This window comes from Coregonus lavaretus (assembly GCF_964263955.1).
Source record: "Coregonus lavaretus genome assembly, contig: HAP1_SCAFFOLD_326, whole genome shotgun sequence".
NCBI classification, from domain to species: domain Eukaryota; kingdom Metazoa; phylum Chordata; class Actinopteri; order Salmoniformes; family Salmonidae; genus Coregonus; species Coregonus lavaretus.
The window spans coordinates 454,017-479,887 of NW_028164829.1; the positions used below are offsets into that span (position 1 = coordinate 454,017).

Genomic DNA, 25,871 nt, shown 5'->3' on the forward strand with positions numbered 1-25,871 from the left:
CATGGTAAAATCCCTGAGCAGTTTCCTTCCTCTCCGGCAACTGAGTTGGGAAGGACGCCTGTATCTTTGTAGTGACTGGGTGTATTAACACACCATCCAAAGTGCAATGAATAACTTCACCATGTTGAAAGGGATATTCAATGTCTGCTTTTTTATTTTTACCCATCTACCTACTCATCTGCCCTTCTTTGTGAGGCATTGGAAAACCTCCCTAGTTTTTGTGGTTGAATCTGTGTTTGAAATTCACTGCTCGACTGAGGACCTTACAGATAATTGTGGGTTACAGAGATGAGGTAGTGCTACTTATGTGACTTGTTAAGCACATGTTTACTCCTGAACTCATTTAGGCTTGCCATAACAAAGAGGTTGAATACTTATTGACAAGACATTTCAGCTTTTTATAAATAAATAAAAAATGCTGTAGGCCAGTGACAAAAAAAAAAAAACTCAATTTAATCGATTTTAAATTCAGGCTGTGTGGAAAAAGTCAACGGGTGTGAAAACTTTCTGAAAGCACACACACTCTTACTGCACCATGTCTTCCTTTGAACATGAATATGAATAAAATCTTGACATGCCTTCTCCTCTACCCCCCTCCTCCAGACCAAGGTGAAGTTCCTTGACATGCCTTCTCCCCTACCCCCCTCCTCCAGACCAAGGTGAAGTTCCTTGACATGCCTTCTCCCCTACCCCCCTCCTCCAGACCAAGGTGAAGTTCCTTGACATGCCTTCTCCCCTACCCCCCTCCTCCAGACCAAGGTGAAGTTCCTTGACATGCCTTCTCCCCTACCCCCCTCCTCCAGACCAAGGTGAAGTTCCTTGACATGCCTTCTCCCCTACCCCCCTCCTCCAGACCAAGGTGAAGTTCCTTGACATGCCTTCTCCCCTACCCCCCTCCTCCAGACCAAGGTGAAGTTCCTTGACATGCCTTCTCCCCATCCCCCCTCCTCCAGACCAAGGTGAAGATCCTGAAGCAGACGTCGGTGATGCTCCAGAGCGTTTCTAGGACACTTGAAAAAGGAGAGCCTCACACTCTAGGAGCTCAGATGTAATAATTTAATAACCATCATTTGGACAGACAAGCTGTCTTCATCAGGGTATGATGACAAACACCGCGGGTCACTCGTTTATATAGTTTGGAAGGACACATAGTTGTCTGTAATCACGGCCGGGTGCCGGCTTGATGTCATTGGTTGTGCATGAATGGATAACATACGATCATAGATACAATTTGGCTACATAGGCCCACAAACAAACAAAATCACAAGAATCACAAGATTGGCTTCAGATCAAAGTCTAGGTTAAATGAAAGATCCATGCCGCCTCTCGTAGGCGTGGAAACACACGTCCACCGTATCTCCAACAGGCTGGGATGGACGAGAGGTGGGATCAAGAACCCAGAGGAGACACGCAAGGCCCTGGAAGACTGGTTACCAAGGTGACAACACCACTTCCTGTCCCTCTGACCTATCAGGTCACTCCGCCCACCAAGCCTCCCCAGCCAAGAGGCCTAAAGCTGGGTCACCTCGCTCCCCTCCAGGGTCAAGCTGGAGCCTGGTTCTTTTGGTTTGGGGTTATCAGCCCCCTCCTCAGCCACACTGGTCAAAGAGGAACCTCTGGCTACCCCCATCTCCCCTCCTCTGCTGCCCAGAAAAAGGAAGTCCAAAACATTCTCTACATGATACGACAGAAGGGGATGGCATCCCTATAGAGATACTGTCCCAATTCTCTCTTCTTCCTCCCAAAGTGTACACTCTTCACTTCCTTTGTTATCCTCAAAGCGGGCGAAGAAGGTGTTTACCTGATATGGCTGGTTTTACTTTTGTAGTCTGTAGACCCTGCCACATACGTCTCGTGTCTGAGCCGTTGAATTGCGACTCCACTTTGTCTCTATACTGATGTTTTGCCAGTTTCATTGCCTTGCGGAGTGAGTAGCTACACTGTTTGTATTCTGTCATATTCCCAGTCACCTTGCCATGGTTGAATGCGGTGGTTCGCGCTTTCAGATTGGCACGAATGCTGCCATCTATCCACGGTTTCTGGTTAGGGTAGGTTTTAATTGTCACAGTGGGCACAACATGACCTATACACTTCCTGATAAACTCAGTCACCCTTTCAGTGTATTCGTCTACATATCCCAGTCCGCGTGATCAAAACAATCTTGAAGCGTGGATTCCGATTGGACAGACCAGCGTTGAATAGCCCAAAAAGTACGATCTTTGTCCCCATGTGCAGTTGCAAACCGTAGTCTGGCTTTTTTATGGCGGTTTTGGAGCAGTGGCTTCTTCCTTGCTGAGCGGCCTTTCAGGTTATGTCGATATAGGACTCGTTTTACTGTGGACATCAATACTTTTGTACCTGTTTCCTCCAGCATCTTCACAAGGTCCTTTGCTGTTGTTCTGGGATTGATTTGCACTTTTCGCACCAAGGTACGTTCATCTCTAGGAGACAGAACGCGTCTCCTCCCTGAGCGGTATGACGGCTGCGTGGTCCCATGGTGTTTATACTTTCGTACTATTGTTTGTACAGATGAACGTGGTACCTTCAGGCGTTTGGAAATTGCTCCCAAGGATGAACCAGACTTGTGGAGGTCTACCATTTTTTTTTCCTGAGGTCTTGGCTGATTTCTTTTGATTTTCCCATGATGTCAAGCAAAGAGGCACTGAGTTTGAAGGTAGGCCTTGAAATAATCCACAGGTACACCTCCAATTGACTCAAATGATGTCAATTAGCCTATCGGAAGCTTCTAAAGCCATGACATCATTTTCTGGAATTTTTCAAGCTGTTTAAAGGCACAGTCAATTTAGTGTATGTAAACTTCTGACCCACTGGAATTGTGATACAGTGAATTATAAGTGAAATAATCTGTCTGTAAACAATTGTTGGAAAAATTACTTGTGTCATGCACAAAGTTGATGTCCTAACCGACTTGCCAAAACCATAGTTTGTTAACAAGAAATGTGTGGAGTGGTTGAAAAACGAGTTTTAATGACGCCAACCTAAGTGTATGTAAACTTCCGACTTCAACTGTATTTTCATATATTCTCAAACTGTAAAGAAACCAATAAATGAACTCCATAAAATTGTATTTTTCAAACACGTTTGTATATTATCCTATACAATAATCGGCACTTAAATGTTTTGTTCCCAAACCAAATAGCGACCTGACAACACCACTGATGTAATCCTTTCAGATCAACCAGAATGCCTAGGATGTGTAGGGGCCAGAGGTCCATTTGGGATTAACAATGGGTGTGTACGACACCACATGTGATTGAGTACCCCCAGGAGACTACAGGGGGGTTTGTTGACCACTGCATTACTGGATCCAACTGACTGTCGCAGTCCTAATCGGAGTTTGCGCTTTTGGATAGAATGCACTTGATATCATTCTACCCATAAGTGACCACTGAAGTGGGTGTGATATGTATCCATTGATCTTTAATATACTGATCAAAAATATTAATGCAACAACGATTTTACAGTTTAAATAAGGAAACCAGTCAATTGAAATAAATTAGGCCCTTATCTATGGATTTCACATGACTGGGCAGGGACGCAGCCATGGGTGGGCATAGGCCCAGCCAATCAGAAATACTTTTTCCCCACAAAAAGCCTTTACTACAGACAGAAATACTCCAGTTTCATCAGCTGTCCAGGTGGCTGGTCTCAGTCAATCCTGCAGGTGAAGCCACCAGATGTGGAGTTCGTGGGCTGGCGTGGTTACACGTGGTCTGTGGTCGAGGCCGGTTGGCCGTACTGGCAAATTCTAAAATGACATTAGACACAGCTTATGGTAGAGAAATGAACATTCAATTCTGGCAACAGCTCGTGTGGACAATCCTGCAGTCAGCATGACAATTGCACGCTCCCTGAAAACTTGACATTGTGTTGTGTGACAAAACTGCACATTTTAGAGTGGCCTTATTGCCCCAAGCACATGGTGTACCTGTAATGATCATTCTCTTATCAGCTTCTTGATATGCCCCACCTGTCAGGTAGATCATCTTGGCAAAGGAGAAATGCTCACTAACAGGGGTGTAAACAAATGTGCACAAAATGAGCAGCAAGGTGTGTTTATGGAACATTTCTGGGAGTTTTTATTTCAGCTCATGAAATATGGGACCAACACTTTACATGTTGCGTTTATTTTGGGTCACTATAGTTTAAGAATTCCTGAGCACTGTCCAATCAAGAGGGCTTGTTCCATCTTCTCAGAACATCTGGCATTGTACTGGTCATGAGTCTCACTGCTTTTCAAAAGGTAGTGTTCTCACAGCACACTCGTTCATAATCCCAGTATGTTTGCATACATTACTTATATAGTTTAGGGAGTCGTGTCGTCAACAGGGCTCTATAGTACCCGTTGTGTGCGTCTCATGTCGATGGTTCTGTTCATCTAATTGATTTGTGAGGTATGTACGACCACATCTTTCCTGTGGCGTCCACACCATTAGGAGATCATCTAATGGAGATTAAAGACAGGACTCATTCCTTTGGAAGACTTGTTTATATAATTTAGTGGTAAAATGTTCTGAGCCCATTCCCTGATGAGGAATAAAATAACCTACAGGGGTCCATGACAGACTGCAGAACAGAAAGTGAGAAACCAAAGCGGTGTACAAAATTGAGCGATAATATTTACACCTTTTGTAGAGCTGGCAACCCTGATTAACAGCAGCTCTGGAGGTATAGTTTGTTAACTGAACCCCAATGACATTCTGCTCTGTCCATGAGTTCCCAGTACCCCCTGTGGCAAGGCCAGGTTCCCTCCAGTAGTAGAACCACTGCCTTACAATATTCACCTCAGCACTCACTGCTTATCAGTGTGACAATCTTTAAAACAAACACTCCAGAAAAGGGTTATAATGAAAAACTTTATTTCCAGTTACATCATTTACTTCAGCACTTGAAAGAGGTCTGAAGGGTTGCAGGTGTGACCTCAATGTCATCTTACAGCTGCAGAAGAGCAAATAAAATAAATGTAACAGACCAGCAATTAGATTAAAGAATATAGGCTCCCAAATCATTTATACTACATGTAGTTTATGGGTCAGCTAGAAAACAATTCTTCATCACCAATTATTCTAGATTTAAAAATAGCTCACCAGCTTGGAACTCCTACTTGCAAGGGAAGACATATTCTGTCTCAGCCTGGTCACCTGTAACCATAGTACATGTTAGTCTCAGTAAATGAACACAAGTTGACCAAAAATGTTACTTAAACCATGGAAAAAGGAGGTTTTGGGGCAGGTTAGTAAATCAACTTGCTTGGCTGGTAGTAGTCGTAGATCTGGACCACCGCTGGCTTTAGATTCTGTACTGGGAGCTCCTGTATGATGTCCAGGGTGATGGTGAAAGGAAATAGTGATGTTAACTGTTGGGAGAAAAACAAACATATTGGTCATTAAATGATCTAAGCAGAAGTTACATTTCAGCTTTGCTGACATGTCACCACAAGTACATCAATATATATTATTTTGAAATGACACCCATTATATTGCAGAGTGCTATGTGGACCATTTCAAACTGATGGGTGGTTTTCACCTCACCTCTGTCAAGTACGTTAACACATGGTCATCTTTGGTATCAACCCGATCCACTTGACTTGAACCCCTCAGCTGTGAAGACAAGCCATTCATATTGCATGGACAAAAACAGTCAGTGTTAGAAAGGGTCACAGATGAGGCAAGACCTCCATGGATAAAGGTCACACAAAAACTCACCCTCCCCAAAGAGTCTGGATCTGGGGAAAACCCAGAGAGCATTTTCAAATCCACTATAATCATATTGGTGGTCAGCTCCTTTCCATGATATCTGTGAAAGCAAAGAGATGATTGATAAAGTTGGATTTTGACAAGCGCTTGTAATAATCAAATGAATGGATCCTTGCATTATTTTAGCCATAACCTCTACAGGACAGTTGTTGCTAATCTGACTAGAATGACGTTGTAAGTAACTTTCCAGGACATACACATGTCTGATCTGGGCAGAAAGCTTTAAATTCTTGTTAATCTAACTGCACTGTCCAATTTACAGTGACAAAATACCATGCTATTGTTTGAGGAGAGTGCACAACAACAACTTCACGCAACTTGGATTATTTTAGCCATAAAGACCAGGCTGCCAGATACATCTTATTGTTACTTATCCAAGCCTAGGTATCAACTGGAAGGTGAATAACATATACACCGGTATAATGAAACTAATTCATTTGGGTCAAATCCATTCTGTAAGACACGCTCCAAAATAACACTGAAGTGTCAACATTTAAAAGAATGCTGTGAAGACAAAACGGGTCCTTCATTCTCACTGAGACTGGAGTTTCAGCGTGACTCTGGGTCGCAAAGACTTGCTGTTGCAGTCTACCTCTGGAGTCACCTGGATACTGAGCGTTGTGCTTTTGGTAGGAGTAGGGATGTTGTAGTGGAGCGCCACCTGGGACAGAGAAGAGGAAGTCAGGGAAACCATCCTGTCCAAAAAACATTTTATAAGCAACAATAAATATTTAATGAACTAGAAATCAAGCCAGAAGAAGCTTCTTATGTTTGATCTTTCCAGTAATGTATATTAAAGCGCATCTTGCGCCACAGGACTGGGAGGAGAGATGTGTATTCACTGACCTGCACTGAGGCACAAGCGCTGCCCTTCACTTCAATGCTGTACTTCCCTTCTGTGTCCTGCAGCGCCCTCTCCTGGTACAGAAGCTTGTTGTTTTGGTTCACATAGAAGAGGTACTGATGCCCACTGGGAGACTGTACTGTCACTGTGCTGGCTCCTCCTCTACTGAACACCCTGGTGGAGTAGAGAGCCAGGGCCTGGAGGGCCACCACCGTGTCCTAAACAGACCACAGGAAAATCACTTCAAAATTAAAGAGCCCATTTTACAGAAAGGGTTGATTTCTACATTAAAGTGACAATTCCATGGCTCTGTATCAGTGGAAGTTAGCCTCACCAGGCTGGACATGAAGAGCACATGCCTGTGGTCTGATAGAAGTCAAAGTAATAATGTCTCTACTAGTGCACAGCACAGGGTGCCATTTCAGACCAATGTGTTTGGGAAGTATACCTGTGTGGAGGAGAAGCCTCCATAGGCGTTCTGCTGCCTCACCAGCCACCTGACGATGCGGGAAGCGGAGCCCAGGTCAGAGGTAGACAGAGGAGAGGCACTGAGGGACGCCAGTAGAACGTAGGCGCTGGTCTCCACCTCAAGGGATGGTGAGGTCTCTGAGGAGGACTGGGACCAGTGCAGGAGACCCCCTGAGGGTCGAGGAGAGCGCACAAGTCAGAATAAGGACTGCTTATTCATCATAATACAAAGTTCTGACCTCCCCAATTCATTTTATGCCCAAAACAACTCTGACAGTCAGTTCAAAGTGTATTTGTTCTTAAAAACACTTTTACTGGCCGTTTGATTGGGCCTATCTGGAGTGCCAGACGGGCTGAGGGTTTGCACTTTTAGGAGTAATCCATTGTCCAGGCAAGCTCAATCAAGGCAGCACTAACAGATCTTGGATCAGGATATAGCTCACCCTCTTGTAATGAGATGGTGTTGAGGTGCTGCAGAAGCTGGGCCCGTGTCTCCATGTCCCCTGCCAGGGTGAAGGTGTAGGCCAGCAGAGCAGTAGTGTAGGTGTTGGACAAATCACTGGTCGAGTTCTTCAGGCAAGACAAGCTGCGGTCCACAACAGGATCCTGGAGCACAGAATAACAGCAGCACATTGAGACACTTCATAGTAGCATATTGAGTCTAATATCAATAGTAGCAGAACTATACCATTCAGATGTGTTCATGGTAAAGCCCATTCTTTGTTATTTCATAGGCTACTTTCAAAGAAATAACAATTCCCCTGTAACTCACTACATTGTATAATCTGTAAGATGTATACAGACTTCATACAGGAAGCTAAATGAGTAGCCTGTAACAATGTTGCTGGAGTGAGAATCAATGTTTATATGGATGAGGTTACTTACCGACACTGACATGTCGAGCTCCAGCATTGAAGCAGTGACGTAAGCAGTCAGTGTGACTTCATCCGTCACGCCACCCTATAAAACAAATGTCAAAATACTAACTGTATCTAGCCTGATACAATTGAAGAAATCAAACTTTATGGCTGGTCTGACAAAACAGACAACTATGTCTAACATGCGTTGTGCCAGTAATCGAAAGGTCGCTGGTTCTAATCCCCGAGCTGACTAGGTCAAAAATCTGTTGATGTGCCCTTGAGCAAGGCACTTAACCCTAATTGCTCCTGTAAGTCGCTCTGGATAAGAGCGTCTGCTAAATGACTAAAATGTAAAATCGTTCAGTTTATCAGCAATATAAATACCTTCATTCTGTTGTTAAAGAGTTTCCCCAAAATTCTGAAACAGCCATGTTTGCCTTGTTTACTTTCCAACCAAGTCTTGGATTGCTCCATTTTTGCCGGGTCAATATAGATGAAAGACCGTGCTTTGCCAAAGGATCTCAAGACAAAAGCAGTCAGCCTGAAGAAAGAACTGGATTTAAAAGCAGTCATAATATCCACATAAGATGGCCATAAACATGACTTAGAGCTGCACATTACATAGCCATGGTCTCCCTGCCAGAGACTATGCCATTTGATTGGCCACTACTTCATTGAAACAGACATTTGTTTACAAGCCAAGTACTCACCAAGTGTTCCCCAAGCCGTGTCCAAACGTGCTGTATGCACCGTCAGCATTCTTGTAGTTCAGCTGCCTTTGGTAACCTGTCGGTGGGTTTTTAGAGTGATCCGTGACCAAGTGGTTTTTATAGTCACTGAGTTTGTGCCCCAAATGGCTCTCTATATCAGGGCTCTTCAACCCTGTTCCTGGAGAGATACCCTCCTGTAGGTTTTCACTCCAACCCAAGTTGTAATTAACCCCATTCAACTCATCAACCAGCTAATTATTTAAAATAGGGTTGAGTGAAGCCTTACAGGACAGTATCTCTCCAGGAACAGGGTTGAGTCCTGCCCTATATAGTGAACTACTTGAGACAGGAAAATAGTGCACTATGTAAGCAATACGCTGCCATTTGGGACAGAGTGTCAATATTCTACGATCAAATGATTTCAGTGAGAAACCATGTGGAAGTCCCTCCATGTGTTGGGTCAGTGATGTCATCTGTACTGTAGCTCCATCATTTACATGACAACAGGGTCCTAGTCATTAGGGCACACTGGAGAAACCTCTTACTGGACAAATCCAGCCCTGTTTCAGTAAGTTTGTCTATAATAAATATTAGCCAGATTCAAAAGGGACACTCCTACCACTAGTGAGGAACTTGGTGGCCTTGTCTAGGATGGCTGGGGTGAGCTGCCCTGTGTTCCTCAGGTACTCCAGGATGTAGATATTGGGGGCGAGGAGGGCCATATTCTGCTCTCCACACCCATACGGCATCTGCAACAGTCCAGCCAGGTTGTTGAGGGCCCGACCCAGGATGTCCCCTACAGAGAAACAAGGGACTTCTGTAAGACGGTCCTCTTCAGCAAACAGCAGCATTATCACTGGAGAAGGGTTGTCTTCCCACCACTACACCTCTAAACAAACCATAGTTTATTTTACCCAGAACGGTGAGGGAAATTCTATCAGATCCATCCACCACATTCTGGGGGAGTTGCAGTTCCACCTCCTCTGTCAGAGCTTCTCCTGTGGACACAAAGATGATAAGATGAATGGCGAAGAGCACGTCGAACAACCGTGAACATTCATTCATTACTGACCAGTTGGACACAGCAACCAGTTGTAGGTGTCGGTCTTCTCTGTTCCCTCAGCCTGGAGGACAGGAGAGGGATTCTTTTCAGAGGCAGTTACACTAGACAATCTGTGCAACCTAACGGTTAGTTCCCAGCAGCAAACTACATACCGTCACCAGCAGGCTCCGTGTGACTGTGTCAACGCGTCCTCTCTCCGGTACGTTCACAATCTCATGGTCACACGCAGTGTGGGAATGGACAGCCGCTGCACTAACGGACACGTTCAAAACCCCTACACACATTGGCAGATACAGGTTACACAACATCCAACAGTGACAGTACACAACTCAGGTTGACATCCATTCTGCTGTTTGAACGGTTGACTGGAGACTTACCCAGGACAGAGGGTGCCATTGTCCAACTGAAGGTCTTTCGTCCATTGGCACACAAGCATGAGGAGTAGTGGACGTCATTCAAGGGTGTGAGAGTGTAGTCTGAGGAGAGAGCCGGTGTCACAGAAACCTGCCGAAGAGGAACACTTTGTAAGATAACATGGTCTGACAAAAACAAAATACGATCCTGGTGCAGTGCCGTACCATGATGCACTTGGAGAGGTAGTTGAACACAGTGGCCTTCAGCTCAAAGTGCTCTCCCCGGATGACTGAGTAGGGCAGGGTGAGCTCCAGGAAAAACGGCTGGAAGACCGTGAGCTCCACCAGAGGAGCCAGACCAAAGCCACTGGGGGCCAGGCAGAAGACCTCAGTCTCCCAGGTGGTGATGGTGTCTGGGACTGTCAGGGGGACGTCTGCTGATCCAGACTCCCTGGAATACAGAGGTTAGAGTTTAAACAGAAAGCCACCAAGTGTCCAATAGAGAGTGGAGTAGGACTGTACCAATTATATGAACACCATTTCAAATGCATTTAGCTTTATCTAACCAGGGAGACCCATTGAGGTAAAAGGAGCTCTTTCCTAAGAGAAACCTGGCCTACTCTGTACTACAGTTTAAAGAGGTTCAGGTCCCTAATCTAGCTAAGAGGGTTTTCACCCAAGGCTAGCCTCACTGTGCAGAGCACTTACCCAACTTCCACAAGATCCCAAATCCATGTCTCAGGGAAGAATGTACGGACCGTCTGTATGGGTGGCGGAGGTGTTGTGGCAACTCTACCAGCTATAGCCATTTCAAGTCCAGGACCCGCTGATCCAGGCCTGGCCATAAAGCTGTAAGCTACTAACAAATCATGCTCAAGTTAAAATGGACTGAATGCTTTGCTCAACAGTGAGCGCATGCAGCGTTCTGACCCCTTTAACCAGGCTGTGTTAGTAATCCATTTCCCAAGATTCATTGAAGACTTCTAGCAATGAGAATAAGGGTTGGTTAGGACATCTCACCATAGGAGCGATAGTACTGGTTCCCCTGGTAACTGAGGCAGGAAGGTATTCTTATATCCAGATTAGTCGCCAGCTTCAGTCCCAGTGCCTAGAAAATGCCATCAAATTATTTTAAAAGTTGTATTTGTCACTGTACATGTGTTCTAGCCTCAGGCTATTTTAGCAATGTAACCTGTAAGTTGAACACATCGTAACGGTATGGTGACTGATTCTTCCCAGAGCAATAAAGAGGCTTCAAAAGTTGAGAACAGGGCAGAAGTATTTACCTGAAAAACTGCATAAGGATCATTTGTCTCCCCAGACTTTCCATCTGGGTACGGCATTATGGATCTCCTTGGTCTTACACGGAAACATGCTACTGAATCTTCAAGCTCGTAGGGAATATAGGTTGTCTCCTTGACTGGTAACAAATCAAATATCTGGAATGGGACAATATGGGAAGGAGTGAAATGACGTTCTTGGGGACCAAACAGAACAGACTGAAACAGGGAGGGACTACTTGGACTAAGAAGAACCTCCATTTTGTTTCCCATTGCCAAACGTCTAGAAAATTGTCCTGATGAACACAACCCAGAATATTACCTCATTATGTAACAATAGTGAGGTGATTTCCAGTCAATAGAAAGAGGGCCTCAAGCCAGAGAATAAGTCCCATTACCTCTGATAAAAGCACACCAAATGACCAACAGTGAACAGACCCATTCCATGTCTGCTGTGGTCAATGGTTCTTCCCCTGAGGCTGGTTGTATTCCCAGCACCACCAAAACAGTCAGTATGGTGGTAGGACTGTTGTTCACGTCAGTGAGCTCTGTTACCTTATCAGCATCCAGCCTCTTCCCTGGCTCCATGATGCCAACACTCTGGTCCACAGCGCTGAGGCCACAGAGGGAACCGGGCTGGGCAGAGAGATGCAGGGTGTTCTCCTCCCCTGGGACCGCATTGGAGGGGGAGAACTCCACCAACACCTGGCATACACATTATACACTTTTACTGCAGGTATGATACAGTATCTATGTGCATGGAAATAATTGACACTTCATAACCAACAAAAAATGAGAACTGTTTGTGATGTGCACACCTTGTTCCTGAAGCATTTCTCAGTGGGGAAGTTCATGCTGTGGGCGATGACAGTCTCACTGGGTAGCATACTGTACACCAGGAGCTGAACCACCGGCGCCATCTCTGGAACCACTGCCAACTTCAAGGTGACTTCACCCTCAGCTACTGCAACGCAAGAGCAGGTCACACTGCCATCAAGCGCCTTCCAGAACGTTCAGAATCACTTAATGAAACTCACTCACCAGGACTGTCCTGCTGCACAGTAACGTTCTTGTGTCCATGCTGAACTATCACCCCTCTGGATAAGGCCTGGAGAGAAAGGGGGAAACAGTTGTCATCAACTCAGAAAGGACATGATGCAACCTGGACTCAAGGGGTAGCCGTGGTAAACAAATCCAGGACACAGCAATTAGTATGATGTTATGTGAACGTCCATCCATTTCGTATAGGTTACGAAGTCCAATTTGCTGTGGCTTATGTTATCGAGGTGGCTAATACTAAGGTTTAGGCTGGATGATTAGGAGTTTGTGTTGTATAGGAACATCCTTTTGAAAAGTGCGAGGCTTGGGCAATGTCTGAAATGATCCTGGTCAAAAGTAGTGCAACTAGGAAATATGGTTCCATTTGGGAGCCACCCTGGGTTTGGAAGTTGTCAACTAGTTCCTGGGTTCTACTCACCAGGTAGAGGACATCCACAGAGCCCTTTGGGACGGTCTCCCCTACGATGGCATAGTGGATGGTGATTGACACTTCCTCCCCACATGCCAGTGGTTTCTCCATCTTCTGAATAGCCAGGGAGCTGGAGGGTTTACTGTCAGGGGCAGCGGGCTGGATCAGGGAGAGGACGTGACGCCCTCTGTTGAAATAGGGGACCCTGTATCCTCGGTACTCCACTTGTGGGGTGTCACTTACCTGTAAAGGAACAAGAGGATGAGTCTAAAGGACCAATCCTAAATCAACCCCTAGACCCTATGTTCTACATACAGTGGTGATGAGGGGAGGACAGATGTAAGCAATATGGTAACAGATCCACCTTACCCTCCGATAGGCTTGGTGGAAGTTCCACCATGCTAACATTACCAATTCAATCTTCTCAGATCCCCACAAGACCATGATAGGCCTTAGGGTAGCGTTTCCCCCAACTCTGTCCTGGGGACCCCAAGCGGTGCACATTTTGTTTTTTGCCCTAGCACTACACAGCTAATTCAAATTAATCAAATCTTGTTAAAGAGTCCGTTATTTGAAATCAGCCGTGTAGTGCTATGGCAAAATTCAAAACATGCACCCCTTGGGGTCCCCAGGACAGTTAGGTAAACGCTGGCGTAGGATCAAGGGCTGAGTTGGTCTTGAGCATAAAGAGGCTGTCAAAACCTAGAAGGAATCATACTTACTATGAGGTTAATATTCTCTTTGGGCATACTGGTTGTGTTTAGGGAGAACCTGGCAATACCACGACTGTCCGTGGTTAGGTTCTGTAGTTGTAGATATGAGGACCAGCCCTTCTCCTCCAACAGGTAGACTAACATGTCAGAGATGGGTGTGTGGTTGAAGTGAACAGCATATATCTGAGGAAAAGGGGAGAGTTGTATGAATGAAGTGACGCTACATGTCATTAACTAACACATACTGGTAGTTCAGCAAGCAGGGCAAAGAACAAATTGCGTCCACAATGCAACAGAAACACTGTATTTGGACTTACCTTGCCCTCAATAATTGATCCATGCTCATAGATTTGGGGCGTGTCGACAAATGAGAGTTCTCCAATCACATAGGAGAGCGCTATGCGTTTTTCCTCTGACCGTGTAATACCTGTCAAAGGAAAATAAATAATAGGATGGTATATTTCACAATTACCAGAGCCAACACAATGCACAATGGCAGTTCAAAACGCAGAAACTGAATTGCAGTACAGCAGGATATTATAAACAGACGACAATAAAACAGCATTCTATAAAACAACGCTGTAGCACCAAAGGTCAAACAGCTCATTCTTGCCAATCTTCATGATCTAACGCAGAGTTCCTCCAACTCCGTCCCGGGTCCCCCGTGGGTGCATGTTTAGGGTTTTTGCCATAGCACTACAGCTGATTCAAATAATCAAAGCGTCATGATGAGTTGGTTATTTGAGTCAGCTGTGTAGTGCTAGGGCAAAAACCAAAACGTGCACCCAGGGTGGGCCCCAGGACAGAGTTTGGGAAACCCTGATCTAATGAAACATGCACTAGTTAATTCATGTCATTTACTCAATAAAACACATCATTTGACAGCAATGTTACCAATGATTGTGATAATACTAACCTGTCCCCTCCTCCTGTACTTCTGCATGGAAACTAAACACGTCTCCCAGCAATTTCTCTCCTAAATTCTTTGTGAAAATTGCCATGTTGAAGACATAGGACGCACAGCCAGTTAGGTCCATCTGGGAACAGCAAGCAGAACCAAACACACTGAGAACAGATTTAAATTAATTCAATCAAACATTAAGATCCAAGTTAAATAAATTCAAATGTAATATGTTGGTATAAACAGTCCTACTAATGATCGTTTTATGACAGCATACAGACCTCTATTGACTCTTTGTGGCAGGGAGGTGTGTAATCAGGAACTCCTTGTGGATGTTTCTCATCAATTGTTATCGGTATCACTACATTGTCCCCCAAGAGTCGGCACAACTTTAACCCTGCTTTACCAGGTACAGGCTGTCCATACGTGTACCTGATTTCAATTCATAGGACAAAATAATCAAACAATTTCCTACGTCGACAATCACCATATTAAAAACCGAATACGAGACAAAGGTTTGTGCATACCTGTAGGCTTAAGTCAAGTGTTCAACAAATCTGGACCCACATTCATAAAGACTCTCAGAAAGGGATCAGTTTGAACTTTAGGATCATAATGAACAAGGTCACATGTCATGGGGGGGACCGGATCCTAGAGCAGCAATCCCAATCTGGGATGCGTTATGAATACAGAACCAGCTGTTCATGTAAATGCCACTGTAGCAAACGTTTGAAGTGTCAGGGATTAATAGCAGCAGTTCAGGACATTGAGCAGTAGCATTGTAGGTCTTCAATTAGCATGTGTCATTAGTGAAGACCTGGGTTCAAGTAGCTTACATGCATATTGAAGTATTTGTATTTTAAATCATTATTAATATAATATTATTTTCAAATACATGCCAATACTTTCCAAGTGTTTATCCAAATACCTTCAATTACTTTTATTTTCAAAGAAAGAATAACCAAATACTTAAAATCTTTCACATTTCAAAGTATTACAATTACTTATTAGAACCCAGGTCTGCATTAGCACAATGCGATTATTAGATCATTCCATTTAGTGGAGTTACACATCACCTTGTAACTACAGTGCATTGAAATCTCCGTTAGCGTTTACTCACTTGGCACACACTTCCACTTCATACTCTTCTTGAACAATGCTGATCTCGTCGGTGAGGTTCATTTTGATCTCAAACTTTGGCAGAACTACAGATAAAAGAACAGCAGTCAACTCTAGAATGTTCCAGGATTGTGATGCATTGATTCAACTGCCAGAGCCATAACATTACCTAGCATGACAGGTAAAAGAAAAAAGCTCAACCTACCATACTTTTCTACCTTGAAGTTCTGGTATATTTTGTCTTGACCAATCCACACTACAATGGCATAGGATCCTACAGGTGCTTCAGAGTTCAGGGGGTGAGAAAGCTGCAAAATGTTGCCACTGGATGTAGTGTTGAGCCACTGTCCAATCCTGTTCTGATTTACATCCTGTTGGTTCATAGAACAAGATAACAGTATACAGGAGTCAGCTCTTTTCATGACATTTCCATCTGCAACATTGGCCTACTGAAGGGGGCCCAGAACACACACAAAGCTGATTGGAAGTATTTAGCTAACTTCTACAGTAGGTGGAAATTAATGACGCCCTAGCTAGCGGGTGGAGTCCTAATGTTGCAGTATTTACAGTGACAGTCATCATAAAGTTAGACTTGTAAGGGTCTTACCTCAAGTTCCACAATGTTGTACTGTGAAGGGCAAAGACAAGAGATGGTTCATGAATAACTCCAAAACATCAGAGGAGCATAACGGTCTACAACTATAGGAACTAGACAGGTGATTGGCTTAGTGGGACTAATGTCAATTTAGTACATGAATTCAGTCTCAGGAAAAGATGATCCCATACATTCCAATCTGACCTATATGAATGGAAACCCCATGTCCTGACTGGTTGATTGCTGTACCTTGTGTTACATAATACTTGATTGCTATGCCCATCAGTTGTGATACTTCTGTATCCGTATTTTGGTTTGAAATAGTAGACACCGATCTGAAGGACTGTTTTCAATATTACATTTGCAACACTCACCAGCTGATTGACAGGGCTAAAATTGGTATCCAAGGTGATGACTCTAAAATGCACTGTAAAAAGCCGAAGACAAGAAAATGAGAATTTTAGAAGCATCATGTCGGACAACTGAAAATTCCAAGGTTTCCAGAAATCCTGGTTGGAGGATTCCCATCCTGATTCCAAGAATCTTTCACCCGGTATTTCTGGAAAACCAGGGAAACTGGTGAAGTAAGCAGAACTTGTCACAGCTACTCTGGATAATATTTTACACTGTTGGTACTAAGGCCCCAATTCAATCAATTGCAGATGAAGGAAAACTGCACTGCGAGTTCTTAATATATTTACACTATCCAATTATGTCCATGAGAGGAACATCTCGTAACATGTGGCATGTCGGTTCAAACTCCGTTCCAGTGTACATATCCTGAGTGACCCCACAGTGGGTTTTTTCCTGTATCTGCACCCCATTCCTGAATGAAGTTTTTCAGGCGTCCGTTTCCCTCTCCAATGTTCATAAGCCACGCATGACTTGTTAGAACAGAGTGGACAGGACCAGGCCCCAAATCAGACTGGGGGAAGATCATTAACAATGATGTGTTCTTTTCTACACAGAAGATCATACAACTATTGCCTGATTATCTTCTGAAGTTCCCAATACCTTCCAATCACTTCAAACCATACTTCCTTCAGATTGTAATATACGGTCATAGCCCCAAATAAAGAAAGGGAACATGGTGGGGTCATGGAAAGTTGATATCAAAATGGGGTCTGGGGCCCAAAATGTTTTGGAACTCCAATCACCTAATTGTCCTGTTTCTTAGCAACCAGACTAAAGGTGTACTGGCTCTAACATCACCTGTTTGTCCTGGGTTGTAGATTGGTTTGTCCGTTTGGATGAATGTCATGGGGCGGTAGGGTTTGATCATGACCTTCCTCTCCTCTGTTGATAGAAACGTGTCACCTCGAACCTCCACCTTGAAGTTTTGCACTTTGTCACTCTTCACATGAGGGGCCTGTCAGGGAGGAAGAGCGCAACACTGGTGAACTAATGGACCAACAACATAGGACATTAAGATGTGGTGCCGTGTGGCCCAGTTGGTAAGAGCGTGCCACTAGCAACTTCAAGGTAGAGCGTTTAACTCCTGCAGGGATCACATTATGCACTCCCCTTATTGGAAGTTGCTTTGGAGAAGTGTCATATATCAATTGTCTAGAGAGTATATAGTAGCATTCAATCAAAACCTGGTACAAATTTGAGCCTGAATCCCAGAAAAGTTCTGGTAGGCCACCACATTGATATTTCCCATAAAATAAGCTGGCATTGCACCAAGAAACTAAGAGATTCAAAGCTGAGAAGTCCAGTCCACTCTTATTGGAATGGTTGTGGATGTCCACCAGTGCTGGGCTGACCTGAAACTGGAAGCAGCGATGAAACTCTTGGTCAGAACTCTTGTGGAGAAGTATTTTGTTCTGCCCGTCGGCCATCAGAGATATGGTCATGACCAGGGTCTCGTTGGGCTGCAGAAGGCTGGCACAAAGCTTGGCCTCTGAGCCTGCCTGGATCACTGCAGGAATGGCTACCATATAAACCCTACAGAGAACACAGGAAAATCAGTACCTAATGAGATGATACCTCTAAACACAAACCTAGGTGAAAAAGTGGTGCAGTGGTCTAAGGCACTCCATCGCAGTGCTAGCTGTGCCACTAGAGATCCTGGTTCGAATCCAGGCTGTCGCAGCCGGCCGCGACCGGGAGTCTCATGGGCTGCGCACAATTGGCCCAGCGTCGTCCAGGGTAGGGGAGGGAATGGCCGGCAGGGATGTAGCTCAGTTGATAGAGCATGGCGTTTGCAACGCCAGGGTTGTGGGTTCGTTTCCCACGGGGGGCCAGTAAAAAAAAAAATGTATTCACTAACTAAGTCGCTCTGGATAAGAGCGTCTGCTAAATGACTAAAATGTAAATGTAAAAATACTGTGGAGATAAAGAGCTGCAGAAAAGGTCAACGAAAAATTGCTCTAAATCTGCTCCGACAGAGAGAGCGTTAAACCAAGACAAGAGACTTAAGTGTGATGACTAAATTCTAACTTCTGTGACTGCAGATTTACTTACGGTCCTGCAGTTTCTTGACAGACACAAATCCAGTGAAGGCAGGCAAAGAGTATCCATCTCCAAACCTGAAGCCCAGGAAGAACCATGACTAAAGGAGAAAAATAAACCAAGTCAGTTATGACTCTGTATTCCTACTGGGAAGACCTCCCTACAGGTTTTGTTTAGATTGGATACATTTTAGCAGCCTCCCATTTTGACTGACATTTTACCCATTTTGCCATGGGGCAGAGCATTTTTAAAAAATGATGACCAATTTCATGCAATTCCACTAATTTTACCATGGTGCAGAGAAAAGATGAGGCCGTTTTACAACTTATTTTCTGCAATTCTACACATTTCCCCATGACTATGCCATGTTAATGATATCCGAGTGAGTTACTAGCAAACATCAATGTTTGTCTATTGTGCATAACCTACTCTGTTGCTAAACCCTTTTGGATTGCATTTGGTATAGCCAGCTGAAAGGATAAAATGTTAGGCGCTAACTTTTTAGTAGTTACTCGCCGACCTGTTGTTATGGGAATAATGATTGCGCCACAAATTGCCATAACACCCGTGGTCTTTGCATACTCACCACCGCGGATTGTTTGTCGACGATTTCGGAAAAGTACATCTCGGTCATGTCCTCTTAAATATCCTGCAGGTGCGCCGCTAGTTCCGGATTTGTTTTCTTATTACTAAGTGCGCACACCTGCTGAATATTGAAAGAGTTCGATTAGGCTGAACCGGGGTGCACGTGACCGGGCAAAGCCGGTAGAGAAGAGCGCCTTTCTCAAATCGAACAGTAATCTGCGCGGCCCTGTCATAATTGTTAACAAGGCAGCATGGTGCATCGTTCAGGAACATACATGTATTTTCCATAAAATGTTGGAATATTTCCAACATTGGAAAGGCACTTAAAGCACATAATGGGGATTTTATCAAGACCAAACGCTTAGGCCTATGGCATGCATATGAAAACTCAGAATCCTAAATCATTACTCCGCGTGCTTGAACTAGATCACCTTCTTTTGAGCCATGTGCCGCCAAAAACAAACTGGAGGCAGACCGGTTACAAAACGAATGCAATCACGTATCACCCTGTGTAAACTCCTCCCGGCCAGATCATTGTTGTCCTATATAAAAGCTGAATTTCTTCCACTATTGCTGCGTTCACAACCAAGTGGGAAGTGGGAATTTACCACATACGACTGGAAAGAATCCACTTCAACAGCCCTCCTACTGGTAATTACTAGTGGGGAAACTCGTCTGTCATCCTGAGCTCCAACATCTCCACATGCTTACCTCTGATGTCACCTACTATGGAAATTACCTCGAGAACTTTCAGGAGTTAAATGCAACAACAAAACATTATTTATATAATGCAATCTATACTGAACAGTAATATAAACACAACATTCAACAATTTCAAAGATTTTGCTCAGTTACAGATCATATAAGGAAATCAGTCATCTGAAATAAATTAATTAGGCCCTAATCTATGGATTTCACATGACTGGGCAGGGGTGCAGCCATGGATGGGCCTGGGAGGGCATAGGCCCACCCACTGGGGAGCCAAGCCCTGCCAATCAGAATGAGTTTTTCCCCACAAAAGGGCTTCATTACAGACAGAAATACTCCTCAGCACTTTACTTGTTGCGTTTATATTTTTGTTCAGTTTATTAATATGGTTTCTGAACACTATAATTGGTTTACATGCATGATAGCTGTACTTTAAGTTTATGGTTTGCCCAGCTTGTTGGCCATTAGCCAATCAGCGTTTTTCTCAATGAGTTCAAAGCACGTTAATGCATTTAACTGGTATTTACGACTTCACAACTGGTAAATTCCCACCTCCCACTTGGTTACGAATGCAGCATATGCATTGGCCATTGAGACAAGTATGGGTAACTGCATACTTGGGGAGATTCTTGTTTGGGCAAAAGACCGTCCTCCATCCTCTCTCCTCCGTCCTCTCTCCTCCGTGACCCAGAAACCGATAAGTGGTCGAGTGGTCCAGGAGTGTGTCAATTCGTTAGTTGACAAACGGAAGAGTGTCCTCTATAGCCACTTTTCATTGAGGATAGTCAGGATGTGTATCCTACTGCAGAAGAGTTTTGAAATCTGCCAAACCCAATTTGCAGAAGGGTTTTGAAATCTGTCAAACCCAATTTGAATCAGCCAATTTGAAAAACCCAATTTTTTCTCAGGAGAAAAAACATGCACATGTTTAAAAACAATATGCTACTTATCCTTTTATCTATAACATGGCAGGTTAGGAGAACTAACGTAGCAGGTTAGGAGAATTAACGTGACAGGTTAGGAGAACTAACGTAGCAGGTTAGGAGAATTAACATAGCAGATCAGGAGAATTAACGTGACAGTTTAGGAAAACTAATGTAGCAGGTTAGGAGAACTAACGTGGCAGGTTAGGAGAATTAATGTAGCAGATTAAGATAATTAACGTGGCAGATTAAGAGAATTAACGTGGCAGGTTAGGAGAATTAATGTGGCAGGTTAGGAGAATTAATGTGGCAGGTTAGGAGAATTAACGTGGCAGGTTAGGAGAATTAACGTGGCAGGTTAAGAGAATTAACGTGGCAGATTAGGAGAATTAATGTGGCAGGTTAGGAGAATTAATGTGGCAGGTTAGGAGAATTAACGTGGCAGGTTAGGAGAATTAACGTGGCAGGTTAGGAGAATTAACGTGGCAGATTAGGAGAATTAACTTGGTAGGTTAGGAGAATAGCTAAAATGCTACAAGGAGAATGGCTAAAATGCTACACCGGTTTATGGACTCATGCAGCCCAATCAGCCACTCAAAACGTTCTTGAGTGACAACAAATCTACCCAATTAGCTGATTCGCTTTCCATACACCCACTTCTGTTGAGCCACCCACTTCTTTCGTAATACCTACTTTCAGACACACTGCACCTATGCAGTTACCCAATGGGAAGATCTCAATTGCATATTCCTCACGTCCTCTCTCCTCGTCTCCTTCTCAAAACCCATTGGATGAGAAAGCCAAAGGTCCCTCCCCTCTGACCATCCCCTCCAATGGGTTTTGAGAAGGAGACGAGGAGAGAGGATGCGAGGAGTATACAATTGAGCTCTTCGCCATAAATCCATTGAGAGCATAGAGAATAATAGAGAAGTCATCCCTATATCATTCCCATTATGGCGTCTGTGAGCGCATAGGCAGCGCCATTGAGGCAATCTCCAATTTGATGTAGTTAATTTTCTTATTCTAAATCAAAAACCAAATGTATTCATAAAGCCCTTTTTACACCGACAGAAATACTTAAAATAAGGGCTGTGTTTCGTGTAGACTTAACCTGGCGTGATGTTTTGATAACCATGTAAATCTCTCTATGACAAGGTGACTTTAATCAATATATTCAGCTCTATTTACTCTCATATTCAAAAATGCTAATTAGCATCAAAGTAGACATCATTCAAGACTACAAATCCCTGCAAGCTCCTGCACGTCATCTCTAGCTGACACCTTTGCTAACAGGTATTGTGACAATTTAAAACTTGCACAAGACAGTTCACAGAATTGTCCATTTAAAGACATTTATCCAATTGATTCAATACTAAATTTAGCTAACATTAGATAGTTAATCCAGAGATTCTTACATTTGCCTCGATTCGGCAGTCTCGTCCAGATTATCATGGCACTTGTAGTTCATTATGATAGCCACATTAGCAGCTAATTAGCATTCATTAAAAGTCACCTTATCCAAGAGAGATTTACATGGTTATCAAAACGTCACGCCAGGGTAATCCTACACGAAACACAGCCTTAATTTTAAGTGTTTCTAAAATCCCCTATGGGAAAAATGTATGGTGGAAAAACGATTAGAACCATTTCCTTGTTTGACCACTAGGTTTTATGGGTATTATTACTAGTACTGTGGTACTCTATAGCATCTCCTAACCTCTATAGCATGGGATATGCTTAACACCCCGGCCATCCTACAATCTAAACTAGATGCCCTCAATCTCACACAAATTATCAACGAACCTACCAGGTACAACCCTAAATCCGTAAACATGGGTACCCTCATAGATATCATCCTGACTAACTTACCCTCTAAATACACCTCCGCTGTCTTCAACCAGGATCTCAGCGATCACTGCCTTATTGCCCGCGTCCGTAACGGGTCCGCGGTCAAACGACCACCCCTCATCACTGTCAAACGCTCCCAAAAACACTTCAGCGAGCATGCCTTCCTAATTGACCTGGCCCAGGTATCCTGGATGGATATAGATCTCATTCCGTCAGTAGAGGATGCCTGGTTGTTCTATAAAAGTAATTTCCTCTCAATCTTAAATAGACATGCCCCATTCAAAAGATACAGAACTAAGAACAGATATAGCCCCTGGTTCTCCTCAGACTTGACTGCCCTTGACCAGCACAAAAACATCCTGTGGCGTACTGCATTAGCATCAAATAGCCCCCACGATATGCAACTTTTCAGGGAAGTTAGGAACCAATATACACAAGCAGTTAGGAAAGCAAAGGCTAACTTTTTCAAACAGAAATTTGCATCCTGTAGCACTAACTCCAAAAAGTTTTGGGACACTGTAAAGTCCATGGAAAATAAGAGCACTTCCTCCCAGCTGCCCACTGCACTGAGGCTAGGAAACACTATCACCACCGATAAATCTACAATAATCGAGAATTTCAACAAGCATTTTGCTACGGCTGGCCATGCTTTCCACCTGGCTACCACTACCCCGGCCACCAGCTCTGCACCCTCCGCTGCAACTTGCCCATGCCCCCCCCGCTTCTCCTTCACACAAATCCAGACAGCTGATGTTCTAAAAGAGCTGCAAAATCTGGACCCCTACAAATCATCTGGGCTAGACAATCTGGACCCTTTCTTTCTAAAACTAGCTGCCGAAATTGTCGCAACCCCTATTACTAGCCTGTTCAACCTCTCTTTCGTAACGTCTGAGATCCCCAGAGATTGGAAAGCTGCCGCGGTCATCCCCCTCTTCAAAGGGGGTGACACTCTAGATCCAAACTGTTACAGACCCATATCCATCCTGCCCTGCCTTTCAAACGTTTTTGAAAGCCAAGTCAACAAACAGATCACCGACCATTTCGAATCCCACCGTACCTTCTCCGCTATGCAATCCGGTTTCCGAGCTGGTCATGGGTGCACTTCAGCCACGCTCAAGGTCCTAAACGATATTATAACCGCGATAGATAATAGACAGTACTGTGCAGCTGTTTTCATTGACCTGGCCAAGGCTTTCGACTCTGTCAACCACCGCATTCTTATTGGCAGACTAAATAGCCTTGGTTTCTCAAATGACTGCCTCGCCTGGTTCACCAACTACTTCTCAGATAGAGTTCAATGTGTCAAATCGGAGGTCCTGTTGTCTGGACCTATGGCAGTCTCTATGGGGGTGCCACAGGGTTCAATTCTTGGGCCGACTCTTTTCTCTGTGTATATCAATGACGTCGCTCTTGCTGCTGGTGACTCTCAGATCCACCTCTACGCAGACGACACCATTTTGTATACATCTGGCCCTTCGTTGGACACTGTGTTAACAAACCTCCAAACGAGCTTCAATTCCATACAACACTCCTTCAGTAGCCTCCAACTGCTCTTAAACACTAGTAAAACTAAATGCATGCTCTTCAACCGAACGCTGCTTGCACCCGCCCACCCGACTAGAATCACTACTCTCGACGGGTCTGACCTAGAGTATGTGGACAACTACAAATATCTAGGTGTCTGGTTAGACTGTAAACTCTCCTTCCAGACTCACATTAAGAATCTCCAATCCAAAGTTAAATCTAGAATCGGTTTCCTATTTCGCAACAAAGCCTCCTTCACTCATGCTGCCAAACATGCCCTCGTAAAACTGACTATCCTACCGATCCTTGACTTCGGCGATGTCATTTACAAAATAGCCTCCAACACTCTACTCAGCAAATTGGATGTAGTCTATCACAGTGCCATCCGTTTTGTCTCCAAAGCCCCATATAATACCCACTACTGTGACCTGTACGCTCTTGTTGGCTGGTCCTCACTACATATTCGTCGCCAAACCCACTGGCTCCAGGCCATCTATAAATCACTGCTAGGCAAATCCCCGCCTTATCTTAGCTCATTGGTCACCATAGCAACACCCACCCGTAGTCTGCGCTCCAGCGGGTATATCTCACTGGTCATCCCCAAAGCCAACACCTCCTTTGGCCGCAATTCCTTCCAGTTCTCTGCTGCCAATGACTGGAACAAATTGCAAAGATCTCTGAAGCTGGAGACACTTATCTCCCTCACTAACTTTAAGCATCAGTTGTCAGAGCACCTTACCGATCACTGCACCTGTACACAGCCCATCTGAAATTAGCCCGCCCAACTACCTCATCCCTATATTGTTATTTATTTTGCTCATTTGTACCCCAGTATCTCTATTTGCACATCATCTCTTGCACATCTATCATTCCAGTGTTAATACTAATTGTAATTATTTTGCACTATAGCCTATTTTATTGCCTTACCTCCATAACTTGCTAAATTTGCACACACTGTATATTATATGTATTTCTGTTTTATTTTTTTACTTTGTTTTGTTTTACCCCATATGTAACTCTGTGTTGTTGTTTTTATCGCACTGCTTTGCTCTATCTTGGCCAGGTCGCAGTTGTAAATGAGAACTTGTTCTCAACTGGTTTACCTGGTTAAATAAAGGTGAAATAAAAAATAAAATAAAATCTGTGACAGCATGGGCAGTGTCATTGAGGCAATATCCATTTTGAAGTAGTCCTTTTTCTTTCTCACGATTGGCTGATCCCTCCTGATGTCCCGGTAGGACATCACTCCGACCGGGTCACCAGGAGGGATCAGCCAAGGAAGTAGGAAGTCTGGCCAGTTGAGTCCATAAAAATGGCGGAAGCCCTAAATGGCGCTGCCCATGCTATACTGCCTTTTGGCCACTAGAGGCCTCTATCATTCTCTCTGCTTTGAAACCGCTGGTCTGCCATGTTGGCACTCCCCAGTAGGAGCAGTCCCCCATAGGAATTAATGGAATTCTACAGTATTTTCATTAAACGCTTCAAGGATAAAATTCCATGTATTTAAGTATTTTGTTGTTGTAGTCGCGGCCTTAACATTAGTAATAAAAAATATATATACTTTAAGGAAAATGTTTTTTTTTCTGTAAATATCATATTACTTTTTACGACAACAGCAAAAATATATTAGAAATGTGCTCTTTATTTTGTTGCACAGTGTGAAATGCATTTCATATAA

The 25,871-nt window shown here is 44.0% G+C and overlaps 1 protein-coding gene across 1 annotated transcript; it reads right to left on the bottom strand.

The window, feature by feature from the left end:
• Window positions 1-4,882: 4,882 nt before the first annotated feature.
• On the bottom strand, window positions 4,883-18,703 carry LOC311115099 (alpha-2-macroglobulin-like; the record flags this gene model as incomplete). Its single annotated transcript, XM_084190306.1, has 36 exons — window positions 4,883-4,959; window positions 5,109-5,162; window positions 5,272-5,377; window positions 5,553-5,621; window positions 5,727-5,817; window positions 6,314-6,438; window positions 6,624-6,839; window positions 7,070-7,260; window positions 7,533-7,695; window positions 7,975-8,049; window positions 8,334-8,490; window positions 8,660-8,735; window positions 9,279-9,455; window positions 9,574-9,657; window positions 9,732-9,783; window positions 9,875-9,996; window positions 10,100-10,226; window positions 10,301-10,526; window positions 10,784-10,934; window positions 11,096-11,183; window positions 11,362-11,514; window positions 11,911-12,060; window positions 12,174-12,319; window positions 12,397-12,463; window positions 12,833-13,066; window positions 13,546-13,719; window positions 13,854-13,963; window positions 14,453-14,573; window positions 14,719-14,869; window positions 15,558-15,642; window positions 15,762-15,927; window positions 16,164-16,184; window positions 16,526-16,578; window positions 17,364-17,520; window positions 17,918-18,098; window positions 18,618-18,703. 35 exons carry the CDS (start codon window positions 18,701-18,703, stop codon window positions 5,122-5,124), a joined length of 4,392 nt encoding a protein of 1,463 aa, XP_084046432.1. The 3' UTR covers window positions 4,883-4,959; window positions 5,109-5,121.
• Between the last annotated feature and the right edge of the window lie 7,168 nt (window positions 18,704-25,871).